The sequence below is a fragment of the Oryx dammah genome, unplaced genomic scaffold (assembly GCF_014754425.2).
Source record: "Oryx dammah isolate SB20612 unplaced genomic scaffold, SCBI_Odam_1.1 HiC_scaffold_5, whole genome shotgun sequence".
NCBI lineage: Eukaryota > Metazoa > Chordata > Mammalia > Artiodactyla > Bovidae > Oryx > Oryx dammah.
Window position 1 is genome coordinate 39,983,245 of NW_024070189.1, and position 13,997 is coordinate 39,997,241.

General features: G+C 41.8%; 1 protein-coding gene across 4 annotated transcripts in view; it reads left to right on the plus strand.

The window, feature by feature from the left end:
- The window catches only part of EBF1 (EBF transcription factor 1), a 410,044-nt gene that overhangs the window by 368,402 nt on the left and 27,645 nt on the right, over positions 1-13,997 (plus strand). For all 4 annotated transcript variants that reach the window (XM_040239659.1, XM_040239661.1, XM_040239662.1 and 1 more), the window contains exon 11: positions 6,753-6,841. In XM_040239659.1, the coding sequence (XP_040095593.1) occupies positions 6,753-6,841 (89 nt within the window). The remainder of the gene's footprint in view (positions 1-6,752; positions 6,842-13,997) is intronic.

Sequence of the window (13,997 nt, forward strand, 5' to 3'; positions counted from 1 at the left end):
TAGGGCCATTATGGAACAAAAAGACTCTGCCTAACACATATGTAATAACTCTTATGCCCAGAATGGATCTGCCTTGAAGGGAAATGCTCTGCTGCTGTTCCTTTAGTTCAAATATAGAGCAGTCACCAGGGAAGCGTGGAGACCCAGGTGCTGGTTTTATCATTGCCTCCGCTATGAGGCCTTATTTATTACTTGGCATTGAGTCTAGATATTTGTTTGGACATTAAATGGCAATAGAATATAAATATTACCTTTCTAATATCTGCATTTCTTTTTATTTCCAGTCAAAATGACATCATGTCACACAACCATTAAAAAAAGGAAATTAAAACCCCAGAAAATATGTTAGAGCACTGCAGTGAGTCGCCGAGCCACAAAAGCAAGGGGACTCTGAGCTCTCATGTTGGAATGGCACCCAAAGCACTGTTCCCTTGATGTTGGGGAGCACAACTCTCTTGCCTTTTATTCTCGTTGTTTCCAGGGGTACCTATTCCAGAAGTTAAGGAGGACCGAGGAGTATTTTCTCTAAAAGGCAACCTGACAAAGAGAAAACTCAGTCCTCATAGCTGAGAATGCATTTGTCTTGATTACACGATTTTAATTTGCAAATAAGTCCTCTTAAAGAGATTTTTCTTTATTTGATGTGTTTTTGAAGTGGATTAAAGAAATGACAACTAAAGGCATGAAAAGGCCACAATCCACATATATATTTGGTTAGCATTGACTCATTACCAGATGTTTTGATTGAGTTTTGTGATCTTGTCATTGTGAGTGGTGTATTAAATCTGGTTGTATTATTCTAAGTTTTCTTTGCATGTAGCCACATGGACATTTGAACCCTATAAATAGCTTTGTATAACCAGAGCTTTTCTGTCTTGACCAGATCCTTGGTTGAAGCCCCAAGGGGAATGGCTCTGTGTAGACTGGTTCTGCATGGAAAGTTGCTGGTTTCCTTTAGGGGAGTTGGATATTGTGAGGTTGGGAGGGAACCCAGAGCCATTTATAAGCTGACCCTACATAAGGCGACATGTAGTGCTTTGGTGTTTTCTAAACTATTATTTAACTTTTCCTTTTTGAAAAGTAATGACTCCAGTGTTACTGAGCGTCCATGCATGGATCCTATGCTTCCTCCCAATACCCATTCCCCGGTATCCTGTCATAGCTAAGAGAGGACCCTGCTGAAATGTCAGCTGATACATCTGCCCTGCAACCTTGCTCTGTTATGTAGTCATTTAATCTCAACTTCTGTGCATTGATAGGGAAGTTTCAGACTTCCTGTAGCGTATGTATGTACACAGCTCCATGAGGTCTTATTTCTCGGCTAATATGTATCTACCTCTAAGAGTGATCAGGGCAGGAAATCTTGAATGCAAATGTTTGTGGCTCCGCAGTAGTCCGGCCAGTCTTTCAATCCACATGGCCCTGTGGAGTGGAGTGTGATGCTAGTGTCAGAGAGAGGAGCAGAGGGGTGACCCACCATCTGACCATCAGGGTGGCAAGAGGATGCATTGCTGAGCCGGAAGAAAGCCTGGCCAAGGGAGCTGGAGCTGGGTTGCTGCTGCTGCTGCTAAGTCGCTTCAGTCATGTCTGACTCTGTGCAACCCCATAGATGGCAGCCCACCAGGCTCCCCCATCCCTGGGATTCTCCAGGCAAGAACACTAGAGTGGGTCGCCATTTCCTTCTCCAATGCATGACAGTGAAAAGTGAAAGTGAAATCGCTCAGTCGTGTCCGACTCTTTGCGACCCCATGGACTGCAGTCTACCAGGCTCCTTCGTCCATGGGATTTTCCAGGCAAGATGGGTTACAACTCTACAATCCAAGCAGTTCATCTCTTTTTAGGACGAGATTATGTACACCTCTCAGACAGTTTATTTTTAATTTATTTATTTTTAATTGAAGGATAATTGCTTTACAGTGTATCGATTTCTGTCATACATCAACATGAATCAGTCATAGGTACACACATGTCCACACCCTCTTGAAACTTCCTTCCTCCTCCACCCTATCCACCCCTCTAGGTTGTCACAGGGCACAGGGTTGAGCTCCCTTGCATCATACAGCAAATTCTCACTGGCTGTTTACGTTACATACAGTAATATATGTTTCACTGCCACTCTCCGTTCGTCCTACCCTTTCCTTTCCCCCGCTGTGTCTACAAGTCTGTTCCCTATGTCTGTGTGTCTGCTGCTGCCCTACAAATAGGTTCATCATTACCATTTTTTCTAGAGTCCATATGTATGTGTTTATACAAGATACTTGTTTTTCTGACTTAGTTTACTCTGTATAACAGGTTCTAGGTTCATCCACCTCACTAGAACTGACTCAGATTTGTTCCTTTTAATCGCTGAGTAATATTCCATTGTGTATATCTATCACAACTTCTTTATCCATTCATCTGTCAGTGGACATCTAGGTTTCTTCCATGTTCTGGCTATGGTAAACAGTACTGCAGTAAACATTGGGTATGTGTGTCTTTTATTTTTAAGGGCTACAGTTCAGTTGAGTCACTCAGTTGTGTTTGACTCTTTGTGACCCCATGGACTGCAGCATGCCAGGCTTCCCTGTCCATTACCAACTCCTAGGGCTTGCTCAAACTCATGTCTATCAAGTTGTGATGTCACTGACATCATTTAAGGGCTTATGTGACATAAAAGAGTTAATTCCTATCACTATCATCTGAACACATGGGAGGTACTAAAAATGATTATAGAATCAATGGACAATTAATTATCTTGTGGAATTTTTTCCTCTTATTTTTCTTTTCTCCTGTTCCATGTGGCATCTTAGTTCCTTGACCAGGTATTTAATGCATGCCCCCTGTGGGGAGCACTGTCTTAACCACTGAACCACCAGGGTAGTCTTATCTTATGGAATTTTTAAAGTATCCTCATTGGTCCCATTTTATTATTCTGATTTTAAAATGGAAGCTTTTCATCTTTGGGATTATGGATTTTTCTAAACCTCTGAGCCTCTCTTTTTCTGTTACCATCTATAGCTGGTTTGGGATAACAGCCTCTCAAACCCTATTCAGAGTGTGGACTAGGTGTTTGGAAATGGGGTGACGTGAGGGGCTCTCATCATTGCAATCCTTTTGCAGTTGACAATTTGTTTTTTTCTTTTTACAACCTAAGATACTTATACTTTGTGACTAATCATGTCTGATTAAGTTTTATTCTTTCTCTACTGAATTTTCAGAATTGTCTCAAATTTTGAGGGGAAAAAACTGACTAGTTACATTTCTTCTGGCGCCCCCTGAGCCCTGTGCTTGAATACAATGAAGTCACTTTGTTGAAGGATTAACTTTATATTACATTCTTGCAGAGTAGATGTATGTCCCTAAGGTACAACTACCCCCACTGATGAAAATAAATATACCATTCTTTATGATTCCTCCCCGTTACCTTCTCTGTTGATTTTCAGAGAGTTTATGAATAGTCACATATTTATACAACTGGCCAAAAGTATACTACTTATTTTTCTTATGGTCTGTAATAACCTAGGCAAGGTTATTAAAGGGTATACAGACCCCTTTTAAGGCAAAGTTTCTTATGTCATTACTTTATACAAGCAGGTCAGATTCCATCTTGGGAACAATCTCTTGCTCTTAAGCTTTTTCTCTGATTATAAAAGTAATATATGTTCATTGTGGAAAATGTATACAATGCGTAGCACAAAGAGAAGGAAGAAAAGCACTTTAAGAACTCACTTCTTAGAACTACTGTTAAGCAGTTTATACACAGAAACCTTTTCTTTCTTCTCTGTATATGTGCATTAAAAAGAAGTAGCCGTACAGCAAAATGCTTCTGTAATCTGCTTCTTGGCATAGCAATATATTTTATGCCACTAATTTTTTTTTTCCTATTTTTCCCCCAAAGCATTGCTTTTGAGGACTCCATCATATTCCTATGGGTGTGCCATAATTTAGCCATCCCTCTCCCTAGACTGTTAGTCAGTTTTCAGGGTTCTATTGTTTATAAATAACAGTCTTTATCAGATGGCCCTTCTCACTCGGTAATTGGTTTAATACTTTTCTTTAGACTAGTGCAGTCAGAGAAATCATCAGGCAACTTTGAATTAAGACAGTGAGCTTTGCTTACATATCTTTAGTGTTATCTTTGTTTACAGCACTGGACAATGCCATCGAAATATTCAGTATCTAAACTGAGGGCAGGTTAATAGAAAATATGAGTGTAGAGCAAATCATAAAGACATGGGAAATAAATTAAAAGCCTTTGTCCCTCTACCTAAAATATTTCCCCTCACATAGCATACTTCCATAGACTAGATGCTTATTTTTCTTTGAATAATGAGTTTAATATATCTAATTCAATTACTGTTTATGGCAGCAGAATGACTTCTCAGCTCTTTAGCTATTAGTTGCATATGATATTTGAATCAGTTCTTTTAATTGTGGATACTAAATGTCAGTCATTCTGCTGTGAGTTGGTCCTGTAGTCAGAGAAATACATCCTCCCCCTAATACATCAGACAGTCATTCAGTTAACAGCCATGAGTTTCTTGACACAGTAGGAATTAATTCATTATGCAAACAACTGAAGGGGTAGGTCGACAAGTCAAGTTTTATTGGTGGCTTACACTGAAAAGTAAAACCAAGAATTAGACTTTTCAGCATGCTGAACTATATCTTTAGGTATTAAAATGATACGTTTAATTGCCTAAAGCTGTTTTTATGGTTAAACATCTTTGTTGGCAATTAGCATTATGGGTGGGAGATATGTGATATACAAGTTAATCTAGGTGCTCATTCCTGTTGCTCTTGTCCATTTCTTGATTAAATACTGGGGATTTTATGAGTCACAGCTCCCCTACATAAAGAATTCCATGGCTTTTTCTCTACAAGTCTAATTTGAAAAAAGAATTCTTCTCAAGGGTTTAGAAAGTAATTCATAAAATGGGAGGAATAATAAATATTATGCCTTAACTCATATACTACTATAGAGAGGTTTGGTTCACTTGGGTGTAATTTTAGTTAATTTCCACAAGAGACAGATTGAAAGTTTACCATTTGGAATTGGTAGTAGGGAGGAGGAGGAGAACGTGGGAGAAATGGCTAAATCTCATATTTGCAAAAATGATTACATTATCTTAAATGAAAATACTACTCTATTAACAACTTCAACAAGCACTGCATTTGGGTAGAAGAAATCTTAATAAAAAGTTACCTGAAGTTCACTCCAACTTAAAATACACAAGTGAGGAAAAAGTACTTACTCTGATTTATATGTCTTTTGGAGGTGTAATTATTGGCTTTTTACTCACCTATGTAAAACAATGTACTTTTGTAAATGGATTTCTGGCCACTTTATGCAGCCTTTTTTCCCTTCTTTTTTTTTTCCTTACATAAAAAGTAAGCACTGTCAATCAAGGAATTTTAAGGTTTATTTCCTCTTTAGAAATGATTGATAGCCTTTTAGATTTACAAGTTGACAAGTTAAAGGGTTCTACTGGTATAATTATGTACTAAATTCACAGTCTTTCAATTTAAATATCCTTTTAAAACCACAAGATTATCATACCTGTATTTTGAAAAGTGGGCCAGTCAGTTTGGGTTGGTATACAAATTGCTTCCATTAGCCTTGGGACCTATTTGAATTTAATACAGTTTTTTAAAGTTAGCAGTAGTATGAATCTTAGTTTTAAAATTTAGGTTAATGGAAATACATTTTAAGTAAAGCATGTGGCACCTTGTTTTCTAATGTATAGCAAAATGTCAGAACTGCAGAGACTGTCTTTTTATTCAGTAAGGGAGGAACTATGTGTTTGAATACTTTGGTTACACTAAAAATAAAAGAACAACCCCCCACACCCATCCATTACTTAGAGGAGATGAGGGATGAGGTAGAGGATGGAGCCGCGATCTGGTCAGGCAAGGAAGGCTGGAGATACTTCATATCCTGGGGAGGAACTTTGAAAACGATATACCAGAGTCCACTTTGTGGCAAGTTGAATTTAAGGATGCTTTGAAGAAAGTGTAGTCAATTAGGGTACAGAAAGGCCCACTGTCTCCAAATACTATGCTCTTCTTTTACTCTTTTTAAAAATTCGTCCTGGGGACCGAGCTGTTCTAAGCTGGTTGCTCCACAGGGGTTAGCCTTTCCCTGAAATAATATTGATGTTGGTGCATCAGTCTGTCATCTTAGATGTGACGGTGTCATACCAAGGGCATTTTCAATACCTGTCTCATTTCAGAGTCTTCCAAGGGTAGCATAGGCTTTGCATACTGAGAAGATCCAGACTCCTGTGCCCATCACCACACTCTTGCTTAATTGCCACCGCTGGCATTGAGCTCCTCTATCAACTGAGGGCCACTCAATATTTTGTACCTAAGCAGATTCTTTTGCTGTTTATGACTGTAAACACCCTTGGACAAGCCTTCCAGTGTTGTAACCCAACCTTCTGAGTAAAGGAAATCCTATAACCTCATATCCAATTCCATTTTACTCTCTACCTTCAACAATGTAAGAAATATAGAATTTGGCCAGAAGAGCAGAGTTCAAGACCTGCTTCTCATGTTCTTTAGAGTGAGTCAGTCCCCACCATGGTAAAGAGCAGGAATTAGATGGTGGAAGTGTTCAACAAAAGGGATCATCCGTCCATCATTTTATGATCTAATTCAAAAGTATCAATGAAACCTTGGACTTCCTAGTTATTTCCACACCACAAGTGCTGCAAATCATATGCTGCTTTATTTCCTGAAATTGTTCTAATTGTATGACTTCTTCTTTGTAGCGCTCAACGAACCCACCATTGATTATGGTTTCCAGAGGTTACAGAAGGTTATTCCCCGGCACCCTGGTGACCCTGAGCGTTTGCCAAAGGTAGGATACCTTCTCTTTGGTTTGTAGTCTCTGGAGATGTGGGCTTGGATGATTGGCAGAAAACTTTGCTACTGATAAATTTTCATAGAGAAGCAACTCAGTATTTCTGTGCTTTGTGTATTTAGTACAATAAGGTAAGCAGTAATCAAAGTAATAAGCACTCATGTGCCAGGTAATGTTGTACTTATTTGTATTTGGGTCATTGTACTTACATGCTAAGTTGCTTCGGTCATGTCTGACTCTGTAACCCCAAGAATGATAGCCCACCAGAGGTCCATGGAGATTCTCCAAACAAGGATACTGGAGTGGGTTGCCAGGCCTTCCTCTAGGAGATCTGCCCAACTCGGGGATCAAACCTGCATCTCTTAGGTCTCCTATGTTGTCAGGTGGGTTCTTTACCACTAGCACCACCTGGGAAGCCCGCTTGTGTCATTTCTTCCTTTCAAAAACCCTTGGAGATTGGTACCATTACCGCCTCTATGTTAGAGAAGAAAGTAACTAAAGAGAGGTTAAATCAATTGCCCAAGGTCACACAACATGTAAACCACTGAACTGAGATTCAGATCTACAAAGCCTGGTTCCAAAGTCCAGATTATTACTCATTCTATCATATCATGTCTCAAGAACAAACAGAATATTGCTTTCTACCACCATGACTATTCTTGGTGAGGGGAGAACAGCTAGAGCTCAAAGGAAAACATATTGACAGATCTTGCCTTTGGGTCACTGAAACATGAGCCTCTTCCCTCCAGAAACATCCCACCTAAGACACAATTGGGAGAAACTAAACAGAAATTCCACTCAGAGCAATAAATGTCATACAGGGATCTGTCATTAACCGCCAGTGCAGAAGAAAGGAGATGCACGTCTATTGGTTTCTCTTCTGTACTGCTGTCAGTGTTGAGATATTCCCATCTCTGCACCCAAGGAAGTCAGGCCATGTGTAGGAGATATTGCCATATACAACCCCATGCATAACAGAAAACAACAGCCACATTTAACAAAAGGACAACCAATGCTGTGTGAGGACTCAGAGGAGAGAATGCTAAATGCTAAAGAATGTCAACGGGCAGGACGATGCACAGTGAAATTTCATTGACTACACAAGCCACAGTAGGTCTGGAGATATGTCGTCTCCAGGTCCGTTTCCCCTCGTAAAGCACTTACAAAAATGAAATTGGCATCCTTCCTAGCTCAGCAAACTTCTGTAGGTGATCAGTTCATCATCACATCTTACCTGTGGGGTCAGCTGCGTGGGAGGGGGGCAGGCAGGGCCACCTGTCAGAATGGGCCTTGTCCAGGAGAAAGCTACCCCACCCCTGAAACTGATGCACAGATATGAGGGGCTGGCAGGGTGGTGAGGGGCCCTGCCTGCTGGAAGAGAGGAAGAACTGTGACAAGCAAAGTCTGTCCTCTCCTAAGCCTGGGACGAACTACAGAGCCTTCAGCCTCAGCCTTCAGTTCCCATTACAGTTTCACCTCCGCTAGGTGCTATTCACCTTATAAAAACTTCTTGAGAGCATTTTACCTGAGGAAGAAACTCTATGATGTGTTAGTCTGTTCAGATCCTTGTCTTTGCAAGGGGCCTCCACCTTACACCTCCTTCCCTTTCACCCTGACTTATTCTTGGTGAGCAATTAGAGAATCTAAGAGTAATAGTGACTGATCCTCTGCTTCTGCAGCATAGGTATGCCATGGAAAGAATTATCTTTAGTTTCCTTTGTCTGGCAAGAACCTAGGTCCCATGCATTTCCTATGGGAAAATAGTTGATAATTTCATAGCACAAGGATGTAAATAATATGTGTCCACCCAGTGGTCAGTCCCTAAGGTTTCTGAGTGGTAGAAAGAAGTCATGAGTGCATAGCAGATTCTTCCCATTGTTTCCATTCAGGAGCCATTTTCACCTTCATTTGGCTTCTCTCTCGAGTCTGCTGAAGGGACTGGAGAGTCAGATTGGGTGAGATGGAACTCAGAACCATGCCACCTCCAGCTCTGTCATCTGGGTCAAAATTCCTTTTTGCCCCAAAATTCTTTACCGCTCTGTGTCTCAATTTCCTTCTCTGTCAAATGGAGATAGTAATATTTCCTTCTTTGGGGGGTTGCCTTTATCACTTATTTATCACTCAACAAAAAGGTAGCTGTGATTATTTGCCAGCTGTGAGAATGAGACTCTGACTTTGGAGAGCTCTCCTAACCAATCTCTGCCACTCAGGAAATCCCAGTCTGGGTCAGCAGTGGACTGTATGCTTTATTTTCTGTGCCTCAGTTTCTTCATCTATAAAATGGGGGTAAAATACTTCCCTGGTGCTCAGATGGTAAAGCGTCTGTCTACAATGCAGGAGACCTGGGTTCGATCCCTGGGTTGGGAGATTCCCTGGAGAAGGAAACAGCAACCCACTCCAGTACTCTTGTCTAGAAAATCCTATGGATGGAGGAGCTTGGTGCAGGCTACTGTCCATGGGGTCACAAAGAGTCGGGCACGACTAAGCGACTTCACTTCAAAATAACCATGCAGACATTACCAGGATTACATCAGGATAAAAAGAAGTAATCCTGTGTGTTACATGGTATAGTTTCTGGCCCATCGCTGCCACTCTATAAATATTTACTGAAAAAACAGGAGACAAATTTGGTTTAATGGTTGAGGTCTCTAGCTCCCAAGTAGCACTTATTCATAAAGAAAGGAGAGAAACAGGAATATATGGTTGAGTGTTGTGCATTTGCTTTTAAAAACATCTTCACGGTTGCACATCACGTTCAGAATCGTTGAACAAATGGCCAAGGCACGTGTCACTTCGTCCCTGGTGGCCCGATGGTAAAATTCCCAGCCCTGCTTTCCTGGGTTTGGGAAGAGTAATCAAGGACACAATGGGTTTGTGTGTTAAGGAAACACTCCATAGCTTGCATCCAGCCACTGCGCCGTGCAAGAGCTTTGGCCAGAGCCCACCCCAGGAAGCTCTCTCTGTGACTCAGATCAGAGTGGTGTCCTCTTGGCTCTGAATGTGAAGGTGGAGTGAGAGTTCAAGAGCAGGGTCAGGAAGTGGCGGATGGAGCCAGCACGAGGTATTCCTGTGGACCTGGGAGATTTATAGTCCTGCTGTCCATTGTTTGAGGGATGAAAACGGGCTCCGCCTTTCTTAGGATCGTGGTCAGTGTTTGTCAAACAGGAGAGTTTCAGTGCGCCTTGGACCACACACCTTAAAAAACAAACTCCACTTTATTAAACCCATGTGTTTGTGAATAGACAAAGCTAGATTCATACAACCACCCACATATTCTGTCAAATGAAACTGCTCCAAAGACCAAGCAGACAGCTTTCCATAATAATATGCCTTTGTATACTGGCTTGCGATTTTTCAAAGAACTTGTACATGCTTTGTTTTATGGGAGCCCCTCTTGTGAGAGAAGTCGGGAGAGCAGACCTCATTCCCATTTACCAAATGAGAAAATGGGAGCAAGTGGGAATCCTTCTCTGCGGATGATTTTTGTCCCCAAAAGCTACCATCAGTGGTAGTTGCCATACACACCAATTTACAATACTGTCTTTATGCAAAGCCCAGGTGTGATTTGGTTTCCTTTCTCTGGTGCATGTGGAGAAGGGCAGGCTGAGGGTTCCCAGCTGCAGCATTCTCTTCTGTCATACAGATGTGCCTTCCTCTCTGGATCCTGGCAGGAGGGAGAGGAACTTTTGACCAACTTTGGGGTGAAAGTGGACTTTTCTTATCAGGTGGAGGTGAGGGGGATGGCGACTGTGGTCACTCAGAAGCGCTGAGATGCTGAAATGCAGGAGGCCATCCAGAAGTACTGAGCGAGGAGCCAGCTGTGTTTGAAGGCCAGAGGTGTCCCTGTCCCCTTCAGTTTGCCAGCTGTCTTCCTGAGTGATCCGTGAGCATTAGTACAGAGGCATTGCGTTTGGCTGGCATTCACATGTTTGCAGTGAGGCCCAGGGAATAGGTAACATATCGTGCCCGCAATGTGCCTGGCATGGCTTTATCAAGGTTTCTGAAAAGCACAGCGGTCAGGAGGGGAGACTCAGGTTAGGTGGACGTGGATTTTGAAAACCGCCTGCGCTGTCTGTGCACGGACTCACCCTTCCCAGACTCCGATTCCTCCTTCGGAAGGCAGCTGCCCCACAGTGCGGCTGTTGGGTGTTAATGAGATAATTTATGCAACAGGGTCTCTCAGGCGGATAGTGAGACTTCAGTATATGGGGGCTATTATTCCTGGCAAGATGGGTACACCCCACATCACAGGGTCAGAGTTTCCAGAGGGCTGGCGGCGTGCCACTCACAGCAAGCACATGGAAAATTAGGGTTCGCACGCAGGGCCTCGGGCCTCGCTGCATCAAGTTCCCATTTCCCTCCAATTCTGGAAACCCAAGTAATTCTGCCTTGAGGCCACAGGCTTCTCTCTCCTGTCCCTCGCCTAACCTCAGCCCCATCCTACTTAAACATGCACCAGCTTTCTCTCTTTTCCCCGCCCAGAGGGTTGGTATGGGGACCTGCACAGGGCAAATATGTCTCTTCTCCAAGAGCCAGTCCCTCTTTTAGAGAAAATAAAGCAGTTTGAGAAAAGTAACAAAGGCGGCATTTGTGTATTTTGCTTTATGGAGCTGAAAATATCTGGTAAATTGATCCAGTGGGAGTAATAAATACACATTACTTTATCTTGTTCTTCATGTCCTATACCCTTGAGCCTTGATAGAACAACACCACTTAATAGACTTAAAAAAGAGTAATTACAGTCATTGGTTGTGTGATTTTTCAGCCCTCCCAGCCCTGCCTGACCTTCTAATTTAGCTCACCGTGTCTAACTAATGCATTTATATTCATCTTTTATGAAGCATGTATAGCACAGAATTGACTTTAGAGCCTCTCTCAAGCTGTCCTCCCCACTTTCCAATCTGGTGAGCAGTGAGGAGAGTGGGGTATCTCCATACCTCTGTACCTATGGATAACACATGCACATGGGGCACAGCACTTCTTTTTTGTTATCCTTTATGAAACATAATAAAAAGTATTTATGCCATTTTTTACTTTAAAGCTTTTATGCATTCTAGCATTATTTACAGCTAAACACCCAGGCAAAAGATGCAAGTGTTTTTAAAATGATTACTGTTAATGTTTCTGCTTGTCAGAAGTGCTTAAATTTTCCTGCACTTTGTCTAAAAACTTAGTACTGTTGCCTTTTAAGCACAACACATTTAAAAGATCTTGCAAGTCAGATTTGCAAACACTGCTGACAGTTTGTGATGAATGATATTGCAAAATTTGCAAGATGTTTGTCATTTCACGCAGCCGACATATTAAGGAACAGATTAAGAAACACGAAACCCCTACGGAACACAACCATCCCAAACGCAAACCCAAACAAACCTCAACCAAACCTTGAACCCAGAGAGCGCACCCACCGGAATCTCTCACCCGGGTTTTCTCTCCCCGCTTCCCACTCAGCCAGTGGAACCCAATTGTTCTCACTGCATTTTCTCTCACCATATGGTCTCCTCATTACCATACACTAAGAGTCCATATGGGAAACTTGTGAAATGAACTGTATTCATTTTAACTGCCAGATGAGCAGCCTTTTGCTTTGCAAGCTTAGCTTAAGTCATCTGCTGTCTTCGTGTTGTTATGGCAACAGGGCACCAATAAAAAATTCTAATCTACTGTAAGTGATCACAGTATTTTAAGTGCTTGCCTATAACTGCCCTCCAAGGGGAGGAAGGCGGAGGGGGTTATCTTTGTCCAGGGAGCAAGGGTTGTTCTTCATTCCAGCAGGTGTCAGTAAAGGTGCTGGTGAGATGGAGAGTGAGGTCCTGGGTTGGCTGTGGAGTCAGTGCAGTAGATGCCGATGGTAAGGAAGGTGGGCTGCTGAGGCAGGGATGGTACTGAGGAGGGGCTGTGGACCTTTTGGGTGGGTACAGAGAAAACGCTGAATGTTAGAAACCATAGTTCTCCCAGAAGAAATAAGACTCTGCTGGCATAGTGCAGCCTGCCATGAATAAAACTCAAGGTTCTGAACCACAACATAGGCAGCAGATCCTTGGGGTAGCTTCTCGTTCACTGGTGTGCAAAAAAATAATAATCCCAGCCTCTTCTTCCTGTACACGGGAATTAGTCATTTCCAACACCATGCTAATTAAGAGTACCTTAAAGTAATGGAAGTAGGCAGCAACATCCTTAAATATAAATCATTTTCACCTCCACAGGCCACATGATATGTTTCATCTCTGTCGCTCTGTCTGTATTGAAAGTGAATGTTTATAGTCTCAGTTCATCAGTTCGCATTAGCCTCATGCTGAATATTTAAACACAGAACAATCTGAACACACCATGCAGGAAGACAGTGACTGCACTTTCATTTGGAACAGCAAGGGCTCATCTAATAATAATTTAGTAAATCAGCCATTTAGTGGCTCAGTTGTGCACTGCATTGTGCCAAATATTATTCAGTTCCACTGTACACTTGCAGAATGGAAATTCAGACGCTAGTCACAGGCACTGGTTTTGCTCAATGCAGAGACAAAACCCAAAATCACCCGCCCTAAAGATCGGTCGTGTTTAGTGATTGATCATAAATGCAGAGCTGGGGCAAAATAAAACTGGAGTCGGCTGTATACCATGTATTCTAATTATGTTTTTATTGTTTTAGTCTTTATGCAAAGACTATCCGTAATTCAAAACCTGCAGTTGCATCAGTGAAAATACAAATAAGAAATCTTTGCATAACCACATTGCCTGTTAGCAGAAAAGGGGATGACTGAGGGTTTCAGAAGAGGAGAAAGAAAAACCCTATGTCTTTATCTTCCACACTGTGACACCGGCCCTGCTCTCTAATCTTAATCATTTATTTGTTTTGTTTTTAATTTTAAGAAACTCTATTAACATTATATCTGGGAACCAAAATGATTCAAACCAAAAAAAAAAAAAGAAAAAAATTCAGTAACAAAAGCAAATCGTATGGTATATTCACCTCTTAGGAAAAGCATGCTTGGGTTTGTTTCCAAAAACCATTTTGTCTCTGCCTTTTCTTGTCAAAAACACAAACCGTGGAATGCAGTTCTTTTTTACCCCTCTCTCCTCTGTCTCTGCCAGAAAACTCACAGGCAAATTCCACTTTCCCATTTTGATAATATGCCCAGTTTAGGGGCTTGGT